The sequence below is a fragment of the Pygocentrus nattereri genome, chromosome 17 (assembly GCF_015220715.1).
Source record: "Pygocentrus nattereri isolate fPygNat1 chromosome 17, fPygNat1.pri, whole genome shotgun sequence".
In the NCBI taxonomy this organism is placed as follows: domain Eukaryota; kingdom Metazoa; phylum Chordata; class Actinopteri; order Characiformes; family Serrasalmidae; genus Pygocentrus; species Pygocentrus nattereri.
In genome coordinates this window covers 40349590-40374666 of record NC_051227.1, presented here as the reverse complement: position 1 = coordinate 40374666, position 25077 = coordinate 40349590, and the positions used below count along the sequence as shown (strand labels likewise).

The 25077-nt window shown below is 44.7% G+C and overlaps 2 protein-coding genes across 2 annotated transcripts; both read left to right on the top strand.

The window, feature by feature from the left end:
- Window positions 1–13694: 13694 nt before the first annotated feature.
- On the top strand, window positions 13695–14672 carry LOC108410838 (odorant receptor 131-2-like). Its single transcript, XM_017682124.2, has one exon. It carries the CDS (start codon window positions 13695–13697, stop codon window positions 14670–14672), a length of 978 nt encoding a protein of 325 aa, XP_017537613.2.
- Window positions 14673–22420: 7748 nt separating this feature from the next.
- LOC108410839 (odorant receptor 131-2-like) lies at window positions 22421–23398 on the top strand. Its single transcript, XM_017682125.1, has one exon. It carries the CDS (start codon window positions 22421–22423, stop codon window positions 23396–23398), a length of 978 nt encoding a protein of 325 aa, XP_017537614.1.
- Window positions 23399–25077: the final 1679 nt, after the last annotated feature.

The following is a 25077-nucleotide window of genomic DNA, read 5'->3' as shown; positions in this document are numbered from 1 at the left end:
AAGAATAAAACTGCCTGTTACAGTAGCTCCCGTTCATGTTCTCTCGTGCTTCCTGAGGACTCTCAGGAAGTTTAGTCGCTGCTGAGCCTTCTTGATGACACCTGTGATATTGTCTGTCCAGGTGATGTCGGTTGAGATTTGGACTGGTGCGGACCCTCTCCACACACTCGCCGTTGATGGACAGGGGGTCTGGGTCAGTGCTGTGCTTCCTGAAGTCAACGATGATCTCTTTTGTTTTCTTGCTGTTCAGAGCCAGGTTATTCTCTGAACACCAAGCTGCCAACTTCAGGATCTCCTTCCTGTAGGCTGTCTCTTCTCTCTTTCTGAGATGAGTCCGACCACTGTGGTATCGTCAGCAAACTTGACAATGAGGTTGCTGTCGTAGGCCGGACTGCAGTCATGGGTGTAGAGGCAGTACAGGAGGGAGCTCAGCACACAGCCTTGTGGTGAGCCAGTGCTAAGCATACGAGTGGAGGAGAGGTGGGGGCCAAGTCTCACAGTTTGGGGCTGGTCAGTGAGGAAGTTCTTGATCTAGGCACATGTGAGGGGGGGGAGTCCGAGGGTGCCCAGTTTGGTGATAAGAATGTCCGGGATGATTGAGTTGAAAGCAGAGCTGTAGTCCACAACGAGCATCCAGACGTAGCTGTGCTGCTGCTCCAGGTGGCTCAGTGCAAAGTGGAGAGCTGCTGCTAGGGCGTCCTCTGTTGACCTGTTTGCACGGTATGCAAACTGGTGGGGGTCGAAGTCTGGGGGCAGAGAGTCTTTGATGTGCTGAAGTACCAGTCTCTCGAAGCACTTCATGATTACCGGTGTGAGGGCCACAGGGCCATAATCATTAAGGTTGATGATGGTAGACTTTTTCAGCACTGGTATGACTGTGGCTGACTTCAGGCAGGGCGGGATGATGGCTTGGGCCAGGGAGAGATCTTGGTGAGGTGAGGGCGAGCTGGTGGGCACACGTTTTGAGCACCTTGCCGGGTACTCCATCAGGACCAGCAGCCTTTTTGGGGTTCACTGCCAGGAGCACCCGTCTGACATCGTGCTCCTGTACAGTGAGTGGAGTGGAGTGGTGTGGAAGCCGGGTGGGGGTGGAGGTCGGGCAGGAGCAGAAGAGTGCTGCTGAGATGCATCAAACCGAGCAAAGAAGCAGTTCAACTCCTCTGCCAACGGTGCACTCAGTACTCCTGCTGTCACATCACAGCCTCTGAAGTTTGTGATGTTCTGTATGCACTGCCACACCTCCCGTGAGTTGTTGCTGGACATGTGGGACTCTATTTTCCTCTTGTAGTCCGCCTTGGCTTTTTTAATCCCTCTCTTCAGGTCAGCTCGAGCGGCCCTGTACATAGCTCTGTCGCCTGACCTGAAGGCAGCGTCACGGGCTCTGAGGAGAGAGCGGACCTGGCTGGTCATCCATGGTTTCTGGTTTGGGTAAACCCGGATGATTTTGTCCACAGTCACATTTCCGATGCAGAACTTGATATAGTCCAGCACCGTTCCTGTGAATGTTTCCAGCTCCTGGTGTTCAAACAAGTCCCAGTCTGTCTGTTCAAAGCAGTCCTGTAGTTTTGAGAGTGCATTGTCAGGCCAGGTTGTAACAGTCTTTATGGTGGGCCTAGTTCTGCGCCATAGGGGGGTGTAGATTGGGGAGAGCAGAAGGGAAAGATGGTCTGACTGTCCGAGGTGGGGGAGGGGTATGGCTCTGTACGCGTGCTTAATATTCGTGTAAACATGATCCAGAGTGTTCTCCCCCCCTAGTTGAACACTTTACATGCTGGTAGAATTTCGATAGTACCGTCTCCAAGTTGGCCTTATTAAAGTCTCCTGCAATCATGTGAACACCGTCAGGGTGAGCGCGCTGCTGCTCGTTTACGGTGTTCAGCAGGAGAGAGAGCGCTTTGTTTACATTAGCGTTTGGCGGTATATACACAGCGGTTACAATCGCTATTGTTAGCTCTCTAGGCATCGAAAAGGGCCGACATCTTACCGACATGTACTCTAGATCTGGGGAGCAGTGTTTGTCTATGATTGTCCCGTTGTTACACCAGTAATCATGCACGTAAATACAGAGCCCCCCACCTCTGCTCTTACCGGAGTTCTCAGTCCTGTCCCAGCGCAGCAGAGTGCGGCCTGCAATCACGAACATAGTGATTTCCAGCAAGTTGTAGTTCCAAGTCGTCCGTTTTATGCACCAGGGATCTGGCATTGGAGAGATAGAGGCTCGGGAGAGGTGGCTTGTGTGGTTGATTCCTTAGCCTTAGCATAGCACCGGACCTGCGGCCTCGCTTCTGCTTCCTCTCCTTCCTCCGTCTGCGCTGCCTCCCAGACCCGATAACAATCCACGGAGAGCCCGGCGGTCTCGCTATGTCATCTGGGATGTTGTGTGTGTGTCGAAAGTCACTCGAAACAGCAAACTGGTGCTGGGCACCGATGTCCAAAAGATTCTGGCGGGTGTAACGGATGTTCGCAGAACAGAAAGTGCACAAACAAACAAGAAAGAAGTACAAAAACAACAAAAAAGAGCACTGAAAGAGAGAGCCGTAAGCCGCAGCGACCGCACGTCACGCCGCCATCTTGAATTACAACTGGGGTCAGCTGTTGGCGCTGCGCCACATGGCAGTGCTGCCGGACGAGAGACCCGACATCCCCCGCGAGCTGAGGAGAACGAGACGTGGGTGTCGTGCCAGAGCTCTACGTCGGGCTAAGAGGAGACGCTACAGACCTGTTCTCCCCTCCGTCATTATGGGGAATGTGAGATCTCTCCCCAACAAGATGGATGAGCTGGCGGCGCTGATGCGACACCAAAGAGAATATCGCGAATGCAGTGTTATGCTGTTCTCGGAGTTGTGGCTAACGGCACTAACCCCGGACACGGTCGTCACGCTCAACGGCTTCCAGCTCATACGCGCGGACAGGAGAACGTAGAGCGGGAAGAGGAAAGGAGGTGGGCTGGCAGTATTTGTGAATGATAGATGGTGTAACCCTAAGCACATCAATATTAAAGAGCAAACCTGCTGTAAGGACATCGAGCTGCTAGCCATGAGCATGAGGCCCCTGTACTTGCCCAGGGAATATTCGCATGTAATCGCGGTAACTACGTATGTCTCCCCCTCTGCCAACGCTGAGACTGCCTGTGAGATCCTGCACTCATCTGTGAGCAGACTGCAGACACAGCAACCTCAAGCCCTCCTTCTCATCTCCGGTGACTTCAACCACGCTTCTTCGCCCTCCACTCTGCCCACCTTCACCCAGTATGTAACTGTTACCGGCCTCAGGCCTAGGGGAAACCTGATGCGCAGTACAAACGTCCGTTTCCCTTAGAAGAGAGAGACGGACACAGAAGTTAGCGTGTGCAAACTGGCGTTCTTTATTTATACAAAGATAAGATAAGACAAGATAAGATAAGATAAGATAAGATAATCCTTTATTAGTCCCACAGCGGGGAAATTCACAGTATTACAGCAGCAGCAGAGTTTACAACAAAATAAGGATAATAATAAAATAAAATAAAATAAGAGTTGCATAGGAATCTGTATTGCACTTAGCATATTGCACAATGAAAAATGTTTGCATTCTGAATGTAAGTGTATATTGTATGTGGTCTACTGGGAGCAGTGCTGGTTGTACAGTCTCACAGCAGCAGGAAGAAAGGACCTGTGATAGTGCTCCTTCACACACTTGGGGTGAAGGAGCCGGTCACTGAAGGAACTGCCCAGTGCTGCCAGAGTCTCATGCATGGGGTGGGAGTCGTTCTCCAGCATGGATGCTAGCTTGTTCAGCATCCTCCTTTCTCCCACCGCCTGCACTGGGTCTAGAGGAGTCCCTAGGACCGAGCCAGCCCTCCTGATCAGTTTGTCCAGTTTCTTCCTGTCTGCAGTGGAGATGCTGCCGCCCCAGCAGACCACTCCATAGAGGATGGCTGATGCCACCACTGTGTCGAAAAAAGTCTTCAGGAGTGGCCCCTGCACTGCAAATGACCTCAGTCTCCTGAGCAGGTAGGGTCTGCTCTGTCCTTTCCTGTAAAGTGCAGCTGTGTTGTCTGACCAGTCCAGTTTACAGTTAAGGTGCACACCCAGGTACTTATAGAAAGAGTCCACTATTTCAATGTCCGTTCCCGGAAGTTCACTGCTGGAGGGGGATGTGTGCGCCTGCGGAAATCCACCACCAGTTCTTTGGTCGTCCCTGCATTGATTTTAGGTGATTCCGCAGACACCAGTCCACAAAGTCCTGAATCAGTTCTCTGTACTCTCTGTCGTCAAACACACACAGCTGCACTTTACAACAGACAAACTTGATTCAACATGTAGCCCCTTGATTCAACAAATAGAAGAAACTCTGTAGAGCATTAAGAGTCTGGGGCGAGTGAGAGTAAGAGACCAAAAGTTTAACAAAAAGCTGGACCATATGATGGTGCTATGTGAATGCAAGGGTAAGGTGGACACCACCAAGGCTCCACCTAAAGTAGTGACAGCCAGTGGGGCTGAAACATGGCCCATTGTCATTTTGAGTGAACGTCCAGCAAGTACAACAGAAGCCCCCAGCACATTACAGAACTTAGTGAATGCACAGTCACTGGGTAGCTCAGCTGAGTCCATAATTCATGCAGTTGTGATTTACTAGCTAAGATAGAAAAAAACCCCAGCGATGGTGGTGGTTTTTGTCGTTTGCACACCTTTTCAGGAACTGTACCAGTTCCAGGTGGAGAAGAGCCTCTAGAATGTTGGATGGAACAAGCTAGATTGATGATAGAAGAAAGTCCATGCTCCAACCAGGAGAAGAGGCGTCGCATTATGGAAAGTTTAAAAGGTCCAGCCCTGGGATTGGTAAAGGCAGTGTGTATTGCAGAGTCAGAAGTTATTCCGGAGAGGCTTTTAGATGCCATTGAAAGTATGTTTGGGACAGGCGAGTCTGGCGAGGACCTGTATTTTGCCTTTTGATTGCTGCAACAACATCCAGGGGAAAAATTGTCCAGTTTTCTCTGATGTCTGGAGCAAGCATTGACCAAAGTTGTGCAGTGAGGTGGCCTTCCAGTCTGTAGAGCAGATCGAGCATGTGTAGAGCAGATGCTTCGTGGTGCAGTGCAATCAGATATGATGCTAGTCCAGCTCAAGCTACGAGACAGAAGGGATAAACCCCCATCATTTTTAGAGCTTCTTAATCAAATTCGCACTGAGGAAGAGTTTGAAGCCTCTCGAGTGAAACTGAAGCCAGCCGTACAAGTAGCCCAAGCTCAGTGGGTGGAGGAAAGTCGACAGACTGAGATCCAAATTCTAAGAAATGAGATTAAAGATCTGAAAGCACTGTTTGCTTCCATGAGCACCCTTCCCTCTCACACCACGGTGGAGACTGGAGAGTTGGCTTTGGCCTCCCAAACTCTGACACCAACTAGCCATTTGGACCCAGAGGTTGATGCATTGAAAAAACAAGTAAGTAAAGAGGCTGCAGAGAAAAGCCACTGCCAAGAGAACCCCAGCACTACCTCAGCTTCAGCTCTATTAGTGGAACCCTCAGTGAGAGTTAGAAATGCCCAAAGACCTGACAAGTCTTCCCAAGAGTTAGAAGAACAGTTCTGCTAACGGTGTGGAGAGAGTGGGCATTTTGCCATGAGATGCCGTAACTCAGAAAACCAGACCAAGATTATTAAAAAGTTCATTAGACTTTGCAGAAAGAACAAAGTGAGTCAGTCTCCTACTGAAAATGATAAATCATCAGACGCTGACTGTTCCGTAAAGAAGAGTGCCGTAGAGATAGGGAGAGCTAACAGTCTTCCCACAGGGTTAATAGGGCCCTCCTCTGTTGTGCACTTAAAAGTAAATGGCCATGGTTGCAACGCTCTGCTAGACAGTGGATCGCAGGTCACCATCATTTTTGAAAGTTGGTATAAAAAACACCTGCCAGATGTTACCATCCAGCCAGTTACTGGTCTGGTGATATGGGGCTTGAGTGACTCTAGCTAACCCTATCTGGGCTATGTAGTAGTGGACATAGAATTTCCTGAGGAACTCACAGATACCTCAGCCGCAATCTCAGTCTTGGCTTTGATTTTTCCCAGTCCCAACAGTCCTGACCAGATCCCAATAATACTGAGCACTAATGCAAGTCTTTTCAAATGGTTGGCTAAACTGTGCCAAGAAGAAGCAGGCATTAATATAGCTCAAACATTTGGTATATGGGCCCATCTGAGCGTTCCAGGCAGGACAGAGTGCTCTGCAGGTTAGGATGAGGCCGGATGTATGAGAAGGGCTGGTGCTGGGCCCTTAACCTTAAATGCTGGTTGTGATCGATATGCTGTCTGCAAAGTAGAGCTGAAAAGAACCGTGGATACTGAGACTCTTCTGGTGGAGGCTTCCCCAGATGTGCCACTTCCAGCTGGAGTACTGCTACAGTCAATGGTGGTACTTGGCTCCAAAATTGATGTCAATGCTTTCACAGTAGCTATACATAACTGGTCTTGCAAAGACCTAGTTCTCCCAGTAGGGACCTTTATCGGGTCATCTGTGTCCGCCTGACCCGATAACTCCAGTTCCAGTGGTAGAAAGAGTTCTCCCGACAGAAGGGGTTTCTAAGGAGTTTGATCCTCAACTGATACAGTTCGGAGAGTCACCTATTCCTGAGGCATGGAAACATCATCTGCGCCAGAAGTTGTCACAGTGAGCTAGTGTGTTCTCTGTCCACGTATGGGATGTGGGTTTAGCAAAGGGAGTGAAAAACAACATTAGGTTGACAGACCCCAGACCTTTCAGAGAGTGCTCTAGGCAGTTGACCCCTGCCGACATAGATGATGTGAGGAAACACCTACAGGAGCTGTGCAAAGCTGGTGTCATTAAGGAATCACGCAGTCCTTGCATGTCTCCCATTGTTATAGCCTGAAAAAAAGACGGGAGCATTAGAATATGCATTGACTACCAGATGCTGAACCAACTTACATTTCCTGACCAGTACACTACCCCTCGTATAGATGATGTGCTAGATTGTTTGTCTGGGAGTAGATGGTTTTCGGTCTTAGACTTAAGAAGCGGTTTCTACCAAATAGCCATGGAGGAAGAGGATAAGGAGAAGACGGACTTTATCTGTCCATTGGGGTTTTACCAGTGGGAGCGTCTGCTGCAGGGGATCACGGGAGCCCCAGCGACCTTTCGACGATTAATGGAGAGAGCAGTGGCTGATATGAACCTACTTCAAGTGATCGTTTATTTGGATGATTTAATTGTGTTTGGGAAGTCACTGGAAGAACATGGAGAGACTGAGTCCTAGATTGGCTGGAGCAAGTGGGTCTCAAACTGTCCCTTGACAAATGTAGGTTCTATCAGCCCAAGGTCAAATATGTAGGCCACATTATTTCATCTGAGGGTATTGCAGTTGATCCTGCTAAAGTCAAAGCGGTCACTAGGTGGCCTCAACCTACAGACCTGAAGTCATTGTGTTCATTCTTTTTTGTGGATACTATTTGTGGATACTATTGTCGCTTCATAGAGAAATACTCTGTCATTGTGAGACCCCTTACAGATCTCACCAAGGGCTATGCTCCTAAACAGCATGGACAAGAGCAGGGGAATGAAAAGGCCAAGGCCTACCGAAAAGAGTCCGAGCCATTAGGGGAAAGGTGGGACTCATCTTGCACTGAAGCTTTCCATCGCATAATACATTGTCTCACCAAAGCCCCAGTGCTAGCCCTTGCTGACACCAGTAATCCATACATCCTTCAGGTTGATGCAAGCTTAAAAGGGCTTGGAGCTGTCCTGTACCAGGAGCACCAGGAAGGGTTAAGACCAGTCAAATCAAATCAAATTTATTGTATAGCGCTTTTTACAATGCATGTTGTCACAAAGCAGCTTCACAGAATTCCAGAAAAGATAAAGTTTTAACAAGAATGTAAAAAATGTAAAAACCCCCAGTGGGCAAGCCAGGGGCAACAGTGGCAGGGAAAAACTCCATCAGAACTGAGGAAGAAATCTTGGGAGGAAACAGTGGCCTTTGCCAGTAGGAAGGTGAGCAACTCAGAACAGAATTACACCATTCACCAGCTTGAGTTTCTAGCGCTAAAGTGGGCCGTCATGGATAAGTTCCACGACCTTTATGGAGCCCGTTTTACTGTGCGCACTGACAATAATCCACTCACATATGTTCTAACCACCGCCAAATTAAACGCCACTGGCAGATGGAGTCTGGACAGAGGGTAAATCTAACCCTGAACTGGTACTGTGGAAGTGAGGGGGTAAAACTGGTCATAAGAGATGGACTGCTTTATCGGAGCAGTAAAAGGCTGTCTGGTGAGGAGAGACTTCAACTGGCATTGCCTACAAAATTCAGAAAGACTGTCTTACATGCACTGCATGATCAGCTGGGTCATGTAGGAGCAGAATGAACCAGCGATCTGTTGAGAAGCTGGTTCTACTGGCCCAGAATGGTTGTGGATGTAGAACGCTATATATGTAATTGTGGAGCTTGTGTGGTCCGCAAGACACCCACAAAAAGAGCAGCTCTATTACACCATATAACTAGTGATGGACCAATGGCCCTGGTCTGCATCGATTTTCTTTCTATGGAACCAGACTCAAAAGGGATCAGCAATGTCTTAGTGGTCACTGACCATTTTTCCCGTTATGCGCAAGCCTTCCCCACTAGGAACCAGACAGCCATCACTGTCGCTAACACTCTTGTAGAGAAGTACATTGTCCATTATGGCCTTCTTGCGAGAGTTCACTCCGATCACGGGAGAGACATTGAGAGTATCCAAATAAAAGAGCTACTAAAGTTGCTAGGGGTGAGCAAGTCCCGCACTACCCCATATCACCCCCAGGGGGACCCACAGCCTGAACGGTTTAACCGTACTTTGCTTTCTATGCTCGGAACCCTGGGACAGGAAAAAAGGAGAACCTGGAGTCAGCATGTGGCATATCTAGTACATGCTTATAACAGTACAAAGAGTGATGCCACTGGGTACTCCCCATACTATCTGATGTTTGGACGAGAAGCCAGACTTCCTGTGGACCCTTGCTTTGGGATCCCACTTGGTGTTGCTGTGAAAGATCATGTGCAGTATGTAAAAAGACTCAAGAAGGACGTGCAGGAAGCCTTCCAGTTGGCTACTGAGGCTGCCAACAAGGTGCATCAGTGCAACAAGAAAGTTTATGATGGCCAAGGGTCAAGTTTTGACTGAGGAGGTATGGTATGCTACTGAAGAATTTGGGCTTGAAAGGGAAACACAAGCTTCAGAGTGGCTGGAGTCCCATACCCCATGTAGTCATGAAAAAACTGCCCAACTTGCCAGTGTATCGTGTGAGATGGGAGGGGCATCAAGGTCATGCGAAGACTCTTCACTGCAATCATCTTTTGCCTATTGAGTCCTCTGTGAGGCTAACTGATCTGGAATTGTCTGACAGATCCCCTGTGCGACAGAAAACACAGGCCAGACATAAAAGACTAAGGTGACCCAGCCAAGGGAAGAGTCCCCAGAGTCCTCTGATTCTTCCTCAGAAGTGGACGGTGGTCAGTTGCCAAGTTCCTACAAAGCATTCTGAAAACACATACCAAAGGTCCCAAATTACAGATTAGAAGCTGACTCCAGTGAGGAGGAAGAGGAGGCTCAGATAGGGAGTGACCATCCGGCCCAAAATAGCCCGTTAGGCAGAGACAGTAGTGACTGCACCCTAGTCACAAGTGAATCTGAGTCTGACCATGATTCTGAAAGGGACCTTTGCATGGACCATAACCATAGTAGGAGGTCTAGCTCAAGACAAAGTCCATTAAGATCAGATAGAGCACCAGTTGTCCCCAAACGACCAGTTAAACCAGTCCTAAGTCTTACATATGATGAAAAGGGTAGGTCTTATGATCAGCCGCTTACCATAGTACACCAAGGCATAACTATTAATTTGGGGAAAAAATAAGAACAACCTTAAGTCAATCATGAATTTCTCCTGTCTACTATATCAAACATGGGTATCTCAGACAATGCGCTACTATGGTTCAGATTGTACCTCACTGGGCACTCATTCAAGGTATCGTGGCATGGAGAGCTCTCCTCAGCCCACTTGCTATCCACTGGGGTTCCCCAGGGATCGGTACTGGGACCCCTTCTCTTTTCTATTTACACCACCTCTCTAGGCCGGGTTATCCGCTCACATGGCTTCTCGTAACATTGCTATGCTGACGACACCCAGCTCTATCTGTCATTCCCGTCTGATGACCCGTCGATCTCTGTGCGGATATCGCAGTGCCTCTCGGACATATCCGCATGGATGAAGGAACACCACCTTCAACTAAACCTGTCCAAGTCTGAACCTCTGGTTATACCAGCTAAACAATCCATTCAACACAACTTCACCATAACCATCGACTCACTCTCACTCTCCCCGACAAAGGTTGCTAGGAACCTGGGGCTTATGGTAGATGACCAACTCTCCTTCACGCACCATGTTGCCTCGGTGACTCGGTCCTGCCGCTTTGCGCTGTACAACATCAGACAGATACGGCTGTTTCTAACACAACAAGCCACCCAACTCTCGGTACAAGCAGTGGTCATCTCACGCCTGGACTACTGCAATGCCATACTGACGGGCCTCCCGGCCTGTGTTGTAAAACCACTGAAGATGGTTCAGAACGCTGCAGCGCGTCTGGTCTTTAACCAACCAAAACGGGCGCATGTCACCCCACTGCTCAGTGAGCTCCACTGGTTACCGGTTGCTGCTCGTATCAAATTTAAAACTCTTACGATTGCCTACAAGGTGTTAACAGAGCAGGCTCCTTCCTACCTGCACTCGCTCCTAAAGGCTTACAGCACCGCCCGGCCGCTGCGATCCTCCAATGAACGTCGCTTAGCTTTGCCAAACATTCACACAATGCAATCGAGACTGTTCTCATACTTGCTTCCCCAATGGTGGAACAAGCTACCTTCCGCTGTCAGAGCAGGGGGGTCCCTCTCTATTTTTTAAGAAACTCCTGAAGACAGAGCTCTTCAGGGAGCACTTGCTCTAATCGCCTCTTGCAAATCTATCCACTACCAACCTCATCTCCTTCTTGCCCTCCTTCCCTTTTCCTTCCCCCGCTTTTACCCCTTGGCCTCCTTTAAGGCCTGACTGTTTGTTCTATGTACCTCACTATTTGTAAGTCGCTTTGGATAAAAGCGTCTGCTAAATTGTAATGTAATGTAATGTAATGTAATTAAGTACTCTGGTGACTGATCTTCGTCATGTTGATATTTCTAGTGTTCTATATGATTAATTTTGTGTCCTAAAAACGTCTGATGAGGACATCCAGACAGTTAGAGGGGGGAGGATGTAGCCCCTTGTAAACTTGTGGCTAACTTTTTATTTCATTTTATAAAGTGACCTTGTTTTAAAATGTTTAAAATTATTTAAAAATTGTATAAAAATGTTAAAATGCCACATCTGATACTCAGGAGTTAAGTGTTCTCATTAGCTGTAAAAAGTTGTCAATCTCTGTTGTACACTTCCTCACCTGCTGATTGGCACTCTGTCTGTGTGGGGGCGGGAGGAGAGGTGTGTGTGTGTGTGTGTGTGTGTGTGTGTGTGTGTGTGTGTGTGTGTGTGTAAAGAGAGAGGAAGGGGCGAGAGGAGAGAACAAGGCAGATACAGGTAGAAAAAAGTAACGTAAAACACGTTATATTGACGTTTCTCATCAAGTCAAGAGTCAGGTTGTCAATCAGAGAACCCCCACAGTGGACTGTCTTGACTGAGTGTGGGAAACGAGGGAAACTCTCCCTCAAAGTGAAGTTCTGCCTGGAGTTACCGCTGCCGTTAGCACTAAGCTCTGCTGGCACTAGCCCAACCGGCTATCATACAGCTCCCTGCTAGCTGAAGTCCGCCCTCTCGGTGAGCTTATCAGTGAGACTTGGAGACCACCAGTTGCTGGTGCATCTTCTACACCACCTCAGGAAAACCAGATAGTGGTCTGAGCTGCCGTGAGGCTCAGACTTCCTCTGGCCACACTGAATTTCCCTCTCAGAAGCAAGGTAGCAGCTCTCCACTCCATTCCCCCATCTTAGACCCTGAGTGAGTCAAGGCAAGTTAAGTGTTTTTTCTGCGTGAAGTGGCCATTTAGTTTGAGGCCCCCACGTGCACAAGCAGCATTCGGGCCCGCCACGAGAGACACACCCACAGAGAGAAAAAAAGGGGTACCCCATATTTTTATTTCCTTTTATTTCAATATTTCTGACCAGGTCAATTTGAGTTTACTGATACAATTTGAGTGTAATTGTGCCCACATTAGTGCTGTGTATTAATAGAGTATTACTATACATTTCTGAGAAACCATTGAACACTAAATTGTGTATTTTATGTTTTTTTTTTACTCTAGGCACTTTTGTTATGTGACCAAAAGAGACATCAGATTTGAGTGACCAAATTGAGTGAACCCAATTCACTAATTAAATTCACTAACTAAAGTTTTAATAAATACCCCAGCCCAAGATACAGTAATTCTCTGTGTTTATTTTTATTAAACATTAGAAGCTGGGATTTTGTTTGTTGTAAGTTATAATAGTCACATATCTAAAGGGTTACTCTATGTACACCTGTCATATTTGGTAAGTTAAATTATAACTGAGGTGAAATATTATTCAGAAGGGTTCCTGCACTAGCCTGTATTTATAACTATGCCTGTTTTATTTAAGCAGTTTCTGAGAGCTCATAATTAAATTAAAAAAGAGCACAAACTCACCTAACTCATATGGCATAGCCTAGAGTTAATGGGGTGCTACAAACACATCAATTTTTGCATCACATGTTTTTTTGCTGTAGTTCCCCAGTCCAAGGGCTCCCTTATATGGTGGTCATTTGTCTTTCATCGGCGTGGATTATGGTTATTGTATGCTAACTGTAAAAGAAGAGTGTTTCCCCTTGTTTCTCATCATATTATCTCTTCAGGTATCTTTCCAGGTGTGTAATAGTGAGATATTTTAAATAAGAAAAATATGTGTTACTGGCATTATTGTTTCCATACCTATAACACGGTCCCATTTGATTAACTTCACCATTAACCCTTCAAAAACGTTGGACATGGCACTGGCCTGTTTCTGGAATACCTGACTAGGGATTTTCTTATTTTTAGCTCTTCCAAGTCTTATGTGAATACAGTGTGCTACCAAATGCCTCACCCACAGTTCCCCCCAGCATCAAGCTTGGACACATACACAGTGAACTTGTGCATCCATGACGTCAAGAATTTATTATTTAAATCGAGCTAGGCACTTTATATATATATGTTTGCCCAGAGTCTCTACATTATTTGATTACATTATTACTGCAGGTAATACTTTACTGGAGATATGATTTCTAATGGTATTTTCACTTTTTTATTGTTGCTGTTAAGTTATATACTTATAGTACCCTATCATGAATTATCTTGTATCTTTAATCATAATTTACTTTAAAATTCTAGTTTTGTATGGTCCCATTTATTGGTAGGTCATCATTAGCAACTTTTTATATCTTTTAAGATTGTCACATAATGTTGTTCCTGCTGTCACAATATAAATGTGAAAGTTATATACTTGCAGTACCATGTGATAAATTATACTATATCAATCATAATTTACTTTAACATTCTAGTCTTGTATGGTCACATTTATTGGTGATTATCTTTAGCAACTTTTCATTGTTTTTTGTTCTGAATATTTTTATAGCTTTAAAGATTCATACAATGTTGTTCCTAACTTCACAATTTTTCTCTTAGATATGTGCACAACAGAGTGTAACAGCACTCAGAATGTAACCATCAGTAACTATCAGTTGCAACTGGTCAGCTCTGTCCCATGGAGGATGCATTTAACATTCGCCATAGCCCAGATTTTTGTGTGGCCTTTCGTCTACATCAACATACTCATGCTTTTCACCTTCTACAGGAAACAGTCTTTCAGAACTGAAACACGTTACATATTGTTTGCCCACACATTACTGACTGACGTGATTTTTCTTGTGCTGACCGATTTTGTGGTCATTTTCTCACACAGCTATGTGTTATTGCCTACGGCATTCTGTATTCCATTTTGCATGCTCATGGATGCAGTCACATCCTGCACACCTCTAACTATCACTGCAATGTGTGTGGAACGCTACGTGGCCATCTGCATGCCACTGAGACACAGTGCTATATCCACCACCAGCAGAACTCTTACTGCTATCCTTATCATCTGGATCATAAGCTACATTAAGCCATTTGTGGATGTGTTTATCCTTGTTGCAACTGTTTCAGAGGAATATTTTTTAGAGCCTACCTTCTGCCATTATGAGATCATGATGCCAGAGCAATGGCACCGTTTAATGAGGAGTATTCTATATGTTACTGATTTTATAATAATTTTACTCATCGAGTTATTTTGCTATTTGATGATTGTGCTCGCTGCCCGCGCGGCCTCTGTTGACAAGAAATCAGCAGGAAAAGGTCTGCGCACCATCTCCCTGCATATGCTTCAGCTTATGCTTTGCACCTTTGAGATTGTTTGTCCATATATTGAAGCAATGGTCATACAAATAGACATTCAGTTATATCTGTCAGTCCGCTCTTTCAACTTTTTTACATTCAATGTCATTGCCAGGGCAGTTAGTACACTTGTCTATGGCCTAGGAGATGAGAAATTTTGCACTGCTATGCTATACTATGTAAGGTGTAAACAAAATTACATCTTATCTGAAAACAAAGCACCAAACACCTGAGTTTCAGTGTAGAGAATGTAACTACTTTAAGAGATTAAAGATTTCTTCATTGCATTAAATAGCTTCTTTGCTATTTCATTTGCAGATAAATAATAAATAATAAATCTTGTTTCTCATTCCTACCATGTAGCAATACGGTGAACTGAATGTGGCTTCATGTTAGAGAACTCTCTTGTAAGAGTCTGATTAAGAATCCCTCATTATCATGCCACTCTTAATGCTAAGATAACTGATACCGTCAATTTGTCTGCCTCTGGATATGTGTTTTGGCATCTGTCCTGTTTAATACTACAGAGGAATATATGGCATACATTTTACATTATGACTTTCCTTGCACAATAACATGCCAATTTCTGACAGGACTAGTATACTAACGGTTTCCACATTAATGTCTTGTTATTTACAAAAATTCCTTCAGACATAAATGAAGCCTACATGATCTGATGACTGATAACCTTATATTAGTCTGGTGTGAGGCCTGTGCCTCTGAAACAGAAAGTCAACTCTGTTACTGTTTTTGTTAACACTTTCTCTAAATTCTGCATTTTCAAATGCATTTATAATGATGTACCTTAAAATGAATGGCCTAACTCAGTATGAATACTTTTAGTTACATTCTTAATGTTATACAACAGACATTTTAAGGTTGTGTTGGCTATGTGCTATTGTGAATGAGCTCATAAAGCCAACAATGACAATGAAGTGGAAAATTGTAACAGATAGTAATGGTTTCTTGAAATGCTCTGTAGTATATATAAATGCCTAGTTGATCAAGATGGCAAGGAGCAAAGACTTAATGGCTTTGAAAATGGTTCTTTATTGAAGAACAGACAGCACATCTTGCTTGTGTTTCAGTAAGAACACTGACTAAAGTGATATACTCTCTCAGATCTGTGGGGAAGATATCAGTAAAAGTGTTTAAATTTGTGGTCGAAAGCACATTTAATACATTTATAGCTTATGGATTAGTGAGATATACAGTATAAGAAGAAAAACATAAAAGCAGCGTTCCTCAGATGACTGAGAATGTTAGTGCAGGTTGTGATCAGAATGTCTCAACAAGAAGCTTCCATCCACAACTACATAGAGAAGGATAAAGACAAACAAAGAAAAAACAGTGATGTACAAAAGACAGGCACTGCTCTACAGAGATGTGGAAAAAAGTGAAATGGTCAGATGAGTCACCCTTTACCATTTTCTGGACAAGTGGTCAAGTGCATGAGAGAACAGTACAGGAATGAATCCTTGACTCCTACCTTCAGGAATTCTGATGGGTATCTTATGCTGTAGAATGCATTTTGCTACCATGGTTTGAGTATGCCTGTCCCTTTAGAATGAAGGCTTCCTACAAAGCAGTACAAACTTGTTTCCCTTATTACCTTTCTAGTCTAATGCGAGTGTTGAAGAGGTGTCACTGGGGCAGCCGTGGGCTGGAGGTTAGGGAACCAGCCCTGTGACTGCAAAGTCGGCAGTTTGATCCCTTCGGCTGACAGTCCATGACTGAAGTGCCCTTGAGCAAGGCACCTAACCCCCAACTGCCCCCCAGGCACCATGGATAGGGCTGCCCATAGCTCTGGGCAAGTGTGCTCATTGCCCCCTATTGTGTGTGTTCAATTTATGCAGATGTTTATCCATTTGAACATTAAATATCTTGTCTTTGTAGTGTTTTCAATTGAATATAGGTTGAAAAGGATATGCAAATCATTGTATTCTGTTTTTACTTATGTTTTACACAATGTCCCAGCTTCACTGGAATTGGGGTTGTACATGCTATGTAACCAAGAGGAAGTATGTACACCATAAACAAATGAGGTCCAATGACTGAGCCTTAAGGACCTTCTGAGTAACACCAGACATTTGTTAAGTATGGTCACCAAGGGTAACAAACTGCTTTCTTTCGGTCAAATATGATTTGAACCAATCCAGGGCAGCACTCGTAATGCCTAGATCATGCAGGCATGATATGAGGACTGAATGACTCACCATATCAAAGAATGCACTCAAATCAAGTAGAAGAAGGACGCTAAGAGCACCAGCATCAAGAGACACAAGAAGGCCATTGGTGACCTTTGTTAAGGAAGTTTCTGTGCTATGAGAAGAACGGAGTCCAGACTGTAATGGTTCAAAAAGGCTGTTGTCTGACAGGTAGGACTGGAGTTGGCTAACCACAGTTCATTCATGCACTTTGGACAGGAAAGAGAGGTTAGAGAGAGTCCAGTAATTACTGAGATCTAAAGGATCAAAGACAAGTTTTTAAATTATGGATGTGATAGCAGCCATCTTATAAAGGGAGGATACCTGTCCATGAAGTAGTGATTTATTGACAAGAATTATGAGATGAGGGACCAGAGCAGAAAGAAAAGCTTTAGTTAACTTTGTTGGAAGGGGATCAAGAGAAGAGGTTAGAAGTAACTATGATATCTGCAATGGAGGAAAGATCAACAAGGTTTAAAATAGAAAGATAAGAGGAAAAGGTGCTGGAGCTTGTAAAGTGGACAGTCAGGAAAGGGAAGATGTATTATTAGTAGGGAATTGCAGCAAACTGTTGATAAGAAGGAAGGACGCTTGAAAGTGCTCCTCCTGGAGACTCTATTGTCCTGCTGGGGGACTTCAATGCTCACGTGGGCAATGACAGGGTGACTTGGAGGGGTGTGATTGGGAGGAATGGCCTCTCTGATCTGAACCCGAGTGGTGTTCAGTTTTTGGACTTCTGTGCAAACCACAGTTTGTCCATCATGAACACCATGTTTGAACACAAGGATGTCCATAAGTGCACATGGCACCTGGACACCCTAGGCTGCAGTTCAATGATTGACTTTGTAGTCGTGTCATTGGACTTGCAGCCATATGTTTTGGACACTTGGGTAAAGAGAGGAGCTGAGCTGTCAACTGATCACCACCTGGTGGTGAGTTGGATCAGGTGGTGGGGGAAGATGCTGGTCAAACAGGGCAAACCCAAATGTATAGTGAGGAATTGCTGGGAACATCTGGCAGAAGAACCTCTCAGATTGATCTTCAACCCACACCTCCGTCAGAACGGAGGTGGAGGACATTGACTCAGATTGGGCCCTGTTCCGCTCCTCCATTGTTGAAGCGGCTGACTGTAGCTGTGGCTGCAAGGTAGTGCCTTTCGGGGCGGTAATCCTTGAACCCGGTGGTGGAAACCCCAGGTGAGAGACGCCATCAAGCTGAAGAAGGAGTCCTATCGGGCATGGTTGGCCTGTGGGACACAAAGAGCTGAGCCACAAGGCAAAGCTCTCGATTTACCAGTCGATCGACATTCCCACCCTCACCTATGGTCATGAGCTTTGGGTAATGACCGAAAGAATAAGACCGCGAATACAAGCGGCTGAAATGAGTTTCCTCCGCAGGGTGTCTGGACTCTTCCTTAGAGATAGGGTGAGAAGTTCGGTCATCCGGGAGGGACTCGGAGTAGAGCCGCTGCTTCTTTACGTCGAGAGGAGCCAGTTGAGGTGGTTCTGGCATCTGGTTAGGATGCCTCCTGGACACCTCCCTCGTGAGGTGTCACAGGCAAGTCCACCAGGGAGGAGACCGTGGGGAAGACCTAGGACACGCTGGCATGACTAAATTGAACAAACGAGTTTTGGTGGGCAATAGAGCAGTCATGCAATTATAGTTAGATATCCAAAAGACGTTATAGCAGTAAATAATATTGATTTTGCTGTTGATAATTACAGACAAACCTCCTCCTTTAGTAGGAGTTGACTGGTTTAAGGTAGAAAAGTCACCAGCTTGTCAGGTTTTGGTTAGGAAGAGCACGTCAATAATATTATCTAGTATTCTCTCCTGCTATACACAGGTGATTAGAAAGAGAACAGACATTCAAGACTGCATAATAGGTACCAGAAGGGGTAGATGACAGAGAGCACAGGATGCACAGATATACAGTACAACAGAGCTCATTGACCCTGGACTGTCTTGACCCTGAATATGGATTTGCCCATAATATATCTCGCTTATCTCCGCATATGCATCCACTTCATCATTGCTCCCAAACGTTACCAAAAGACCAGCCGACTAAGGATGCAGCGAGAGATCAAAACTCTGGTATGTGGTTGTTCTGTTGGGTTGAAACTCCGGATGTTTTGATGTAGTCCGAGTTTGCCATGTCCCAACGCCACCAAGCTGGGGGAAGAGCTTTTTCTTATAAAGTCCCCAAACTCTGGAATGATCTTCCAGAAACTGTTCGGGACTCAGACACAGTCTCAATCTTTAAGACTAGACTGAAAACTCACTTGTTCAGTTTAGCTTTTGGTAGGTAATGTTCCCCCCTAGATAAAGGCAGCAGATCCAGGGGTCCATGGACACTGAGACGCTGGTGCTGTCGTCCCGCTGCTCGCACGCAGTCACTCAAGTTTGTGGACGGTGGAGTGGAGGGATGCCAAACTGTTTCAGAGTGCCTCCGTGTCTGTGTGTCCTTCTGGTTCTCTCCTTTTAGTTAAACTGTCATAGTCAGATCTGCCGGAGTCATTAGCCACACTCTGGAAATGTTCACATTCTCTGTTTTACATTCAACAGACAGAATAAAACTAATTCCCTCTCCCTGCATTTTTTCCTCGAGTATACAATCGCCCACATGTCCGGCTGGACACTGAAGGACGACCGACTGCCGAGCCCTCCTGCTACCCACTTCAGACCAGCTGCCCATGCCCCAGCTGCCACCCTACACTGATGTTCTCATAGACTCCTAGCTTTTCCTAATACTAATTATTAATATTAGTAGTATAATCACTTGTATGTAGTTTGACCAGAGGAGGATGGGTCCCCCCTGGTGAGTCTGCTTCTTCCCAAGGTTTCTTCCTCAGTTCTGAGGGAGTTTTTCCTTTCCACTGTTGCCCCTGGCTTGCCCACCGGGGGGGGGGGGGGGGGGGTTGTACATTCTTACACTCCTGTTAAAACTTTGTCTTTTCTGAAATTCTGTAAAGCTGCTTTGTGACAACATCCATTGTAAAAAGCGCTATACAAATAAATTTGATTTGATTTGATTTGATTTGACCAGGCCAGAAACAGCAAATCCCCTGGCGCTCAGGGTACACAGGCATCTCATAGTTCCTGTAAAACTTTGAAAAAACACCCGGCTTTGGTTTATGAATGTGAGATCCCAGGTAAGTGCCTTGGGTCCACCCATCTTGAGCAACGCTGCAGGGAGGAGCGACCTGTAGCGCAAGAAGAGGTTAAATGGACAGAACATGTAGGAAATCCTTTCTACTGCGCTCGGCTTGCTCTCAAGCACCACTGAGCCTTGGGAGCAGCCGAAAGGGTCCTGTTTCTGTTTGTTCCTCCAGATTGGTGCAGCAGTCTGCCGCCCGAGTTCCTGATCCCATGACCACACCCGGCAGCACGCCTGTTCCCGTGGCCTCACCCCGCGGCACGCCTGCTCCTGTGGCTGCTACCTACGGGCATGCTTGCGCCTCCAGACCCCGCCGCCTGAGGCTGCAGGCCCACCTGCCTCTGAGGATGTCGCTGCAGGCCTGCATGCCTCTGAGGATGTTGCAGCAGGCCCGCTTGCCTCAGAGGACATCATTGCAGGCCTGATTGCCTCCAAGGACGTCGCTGCAGGCCCCCCTGCTTCCAAGGACGTCGCAACCCCTTTGTTCCCGCCCGTCTCACCCTGTGTCTGTTGCTCCCCGTGGGCCTCCTGTTCCATCTGTGTCTTTTGCTCCGAATATACGCCTTCTGTTCAGTCTGTGTCTGCTGCTCCTCATGGACCACCTGTTCCACCTGTGTCTGCTTCTGTGTACCCTGTTTTTTCTGTTCCTTCGTCTTTGCCCTCCTCTGTTCCTGGTGTCATCTTGTTCCCTTTTGTTGTGTCTGTGCCTGTGTCTTTTCCAGTTGTGGTTCCTGTTCCTGTCTCTCCTTCTGTTTCTGTCCCGGTGTCTGTTTGTGTGTCAGTTTCTGTGCCTGTGTCTGTTTTTGTTCCGGTTCCTTTGTCTTTTGCTTGGTCTGTCTTACATTGTTGTCCTTGTCCTATTGTGTCTCTGGTCATCCCTCATTTGGTGTTTTCTGTTGTTCCTCCTCATCCTCCCTCCCAGCCTTTGTTGCGTCCTCAGTCTGTTCAGGTTTCCTCTCCTGTTTCTGTGCACTTGACTCCTATTCCACGTTCTCCTCCTGTCTCTGCTCCGGTGTCTGTTTCTGTGCCAGTGCCTTTAGCTCCTGCTGTTCCTGCTTTTATTCCTGCTTCTGTTCCTGTTCCTGTACCTGTTCTGTCCTCTGTGCCTCGTGCCCCAGTTCCTGTCCCTGTTTAGTTCTGTCTCTGGTTTTGGTCCCTTGTGTCTGTGTTTGTTTTTTTTTTTTTTTTGGCACGCTTCAGTGCTGTGTACCTTGGAGGAGGGTTCTGTCATGATTGGCCCCTCCCACTCCTCCATGTGCTTTTGTTTTCCATTTAGTCCTGTCAAGTGCTTTTTGTTTTCTTTGAGTTCTTTCTGGTCCTGCCCCCTTGTTTTCAGACCCTGCCCTTAATTACTTCCACCTGTGTCTTGTTATCCCTCGTTGTTACCTGTATTTAAGCCCTGTGTGTTCCACTGTGAGTTTGCTGGTCTTTGTTTGTGCTGTTAGTATTGTTTTAAGTGTTCGGTAATTGTTTATTCTGACCTCCATTGTTCGTTTATTCCTGTTTCTTTCATCATGTCTGTTCCCCATTCCAATTGTGTTGGCTATGACTATGGACTGTTTTGAGCCTGACTACAGATTTGCCCTTAATAAATCTCGCTTATCTCAACGTATGCGTCTGCCTCATCATCGCTCCCCAACATTACAAATAGAAGCTTTAGCAAGTTTAGCAACACCTGCAAGCATGGCAGTTAAGAAAACAAATCTTAAGTCATTGTATGTCACACTCTACAGACTAATGTTTTCCCTCCAGGAGAATCTTAAAGGACAACATCCTGTTGACAAAGTGAGATTCACTGTGGAAATTGAATCATTAATACCAATTGTACCCAGTGCTACGAAAACATTAGCACAGTGTTGAAGGTGGCTTCGACCCTTTTTGTATTATACTCAAAGCCTCAACTTTGTCTCTTTTGTTTACGTTTTGCTGAGTGTAAATTTGTATAGTATTTAAGTTATTTTATCTTTTTTATTTCTTAAGTTTTGAAGTTTTCCCTGAAGAAGAATGGTCTACTTAAGGTAGAGACAGTAACTAAGTATGAGCACTTTTGTAATATTTAGTAAAATTCTTCTTTCATAATATGTATTCTCAGAGGGAAAACATAGTCTTTGTTGCTTGTTTATTTCTAAAATACCTGGATTTTTCTCATTTTTAAGCTCTTCTAAACCTTATGTTAGTATGTTAGACTACCAAATGATTCATGCACAAAGGTTACCTCCCCTGACCATCCAGATATGGCACATGCACAGTACTGAAAACGAATCCCTGATGACAAAAATTACATATTCAAATCAGACTTGTCAGATACAGTATACATATATTTGTCTGCCCAGAGTCTCTCTATTATGTGGCTCCATTATTACCACAGGTAGATATATTACTGGAGACATGACTTCTCTGTCTTTTATCATTGCTGTAACCAACACAAATGTAAAGTTATATACTTGTGAAAGCATGATGTATTTTTATTCTTTCTCTATATCATTAATTATGCAATACTCTAGTCCTCTGTGGTTACAATTATCGGCAGGTTATCTTTAGAAAGTTTTCTTCGACTTTTCATTTTAATGTCTGTTAAATTGTCACACTGCTGTTTTGAAACTTTTTTCTCCTAGATATGTGCACAGCAGATTGTAATAACAGTCAGACTGAAAGCAGCAGCCTTCACCAGTTGCAGCTGGTCAGTTCTGTCTCACTGAGGAAGGACTTATCACTGGCCATAACCCAGATTTTTGTGTGGCCTTTTGTCTACCTCAGCATCCTCATGCTTTTCACCTTCTACAGCAAACAGTCCTTCAGAACTGAAACACGTTACATACTGTTTGCCCACACCTTACTGACTGACGTGATTATCCTTCTGCTTACAGATTTTGTGGTCATTCTCTCATTCAGCTCTGTGCTGATGCCATTGGCATTCTGTATTCCATTTTGCATGCTCATGGAGACAGTCTCAACATGCACACCTCTAACCATCACTGCAATGTGTGTGGAGCGCTATGTGGCCATCTGCATGCCACTGAGACACAGTGCTATATCCACCACCAGCAGAACTCTTACTGCTATCCTTATCATCTGGATCATAAGCTCCATTAAGCCATTTATGGATGTGTTTATCCTTGTTGCAACTGTTTCACAAGAATATTTTTTAGAGCCTACCTTCTGTTATTATGAGATTATGACACCAGAGCAATGGCATCGCACAATGAGAGGTATAATGAATATTAGTCATTTTATCATAATTTTACTCACGGAGTTCTTTTGCTATTTGATGATTGTGCTTGCTGTCCGGACAGCCACTGTTGACAAGAAATCAGCAGCTAAAGGTTTGCGTACCATCTCACTACATATATTTCAGCTTATCCTGTGCAGTCTTGAGATCGTTTATCCCTACATTGAAACTGTTATTATAGAGCTAGATATACATTTATATCTGTCACTCCGCTCTTTCAACTTTATTACATTCAGTGTCATCGCTAGGGCAGTTAGTCCACTTGTGTATGGCCTAAGAGATGAAAAGTTTTATGCTGCCCTACTATACTACATCAAATGTAAACAAAATCATATCTCATCTGAAATCAGAGGACCAATCACATAATTTCCAGTGTAAACAATGTTACAACTTTGTGACAGTAAGACTTCTCAAATGCCTTTTAAATCACTGCCTAGCTATTTAATTTGTATATAACTATAGTCATATTTCTTTTTTGTGTCATTTAGTGAAACTGAAAATTGAACTGAATCTTTGGAGTGGCGTCCTGTAAGTTACTGATGAAGAATGCTTAAGTACCAAGTCACTCTTTAAAGGATATCTATCATAAATTTGTTTGCCACTGCTAAATTCCCTTCGGGATCAATAAAGTATCTATCTATCTATCTATCTCACTGAATATGTTTGTCACTGTTCTATCAGATATTTCAGAGTAAAATATGCCATATATTATTTGTATGCTGTCTCACAATGGCAACATAAGAAATGAAGAAAATACTAGTAATAGCCACATTGATTCTATTGAAAAGATTAAGTGCATGGACAGTTGTTTACAGAATGTTTGTTTTAATTTTAAATGTAAAAGCTTATGTAATGCCATGACTAACAGTGTGTGGGTTCCTAAGACAGAAAAGCCTTGTATTATTGTCTGTAACTAATCTTCAGCCTGTGAAACAAAGTTATTTGTTACTGTTTCGATAACACTTTTTATAAATTCTTCATAATTACATGCGTAAAGTATTATATATATGAGGCTTTACATAAGGGGTGTTTAATATTATCTACAAAAATCTGGTGTGTTTTCATTCTGAAATAGCAGGAACACATGAGATGAACTGCTCAAAGACTGAGACCAAGTGATGTAACAAGTATAATCAGGTGTGCTCCAGATAGTTTGGAATGAAAAGCTACTGCCATCCCTTTGTAGATAAGACTGGACACCCCTGCCTTTTAGTGAATGGCATGAGTCACTGATAGTACTTGTAGTTGCATGACTATTGTTATAATGAACAAATGTAAGACACTATAAAGGCCACAATACTATGTATGTTATTGTAAAGGGGCCTTAAACTTATTAAACCTACAGTGAAAAAGATGAAGATGACAGGTTATATAACACATATATATGGGTGAGAAATTATATTAAAACCTGAATAAATGAGTGGAGAAACATAATGAGTGCAGATGCTCTGTGGCTACGCAGACCAAGTTAAACGTTTTCAACTTTTGGATCAAAATGGCAAAAGAAAAAGATACCAGTGATTCCCAAACTATGGTACTTATGGTATGCTAGATGATGTAGTGGGCAAAAACAAAACATCCATCAAGGTGGCAAACCATCAGTTAGAGGAACTCAAACATCATTTTTAATGTTAATAATATTGCATGTTTGACATTCTACAGTGACAAGATAGCAATAAATAGCTGACATTCATTGGCTGCACTGGTCAGTGTAGCTCATATCAAACAAAAAAAGAAAAAAATTAACTGTGACATGCAGCATAGCTTTGAATGACTCAATTAAGAGAAAGGAAAATTGCAAAACCTTGTCCCTTTAATATTTGTTTCAATTAGCTGGCCATACAACTATATTGTTATTTCTCCTGTGGAGTTCAGTTTGTGCCAAATGTTTTAAATCAAAGAATAAAAGTGTAGCCTAAAGCTACAACTGTAAGGGTTCAACTGCACCACCTGCCACCAGCAGAGGGTGTCGGCAGCAAGGCACCCAGCCTGCGCCATATGGGCCAGTAGAGGGCAACAGCGGCAAGGTGCCAGCAATCAAGACT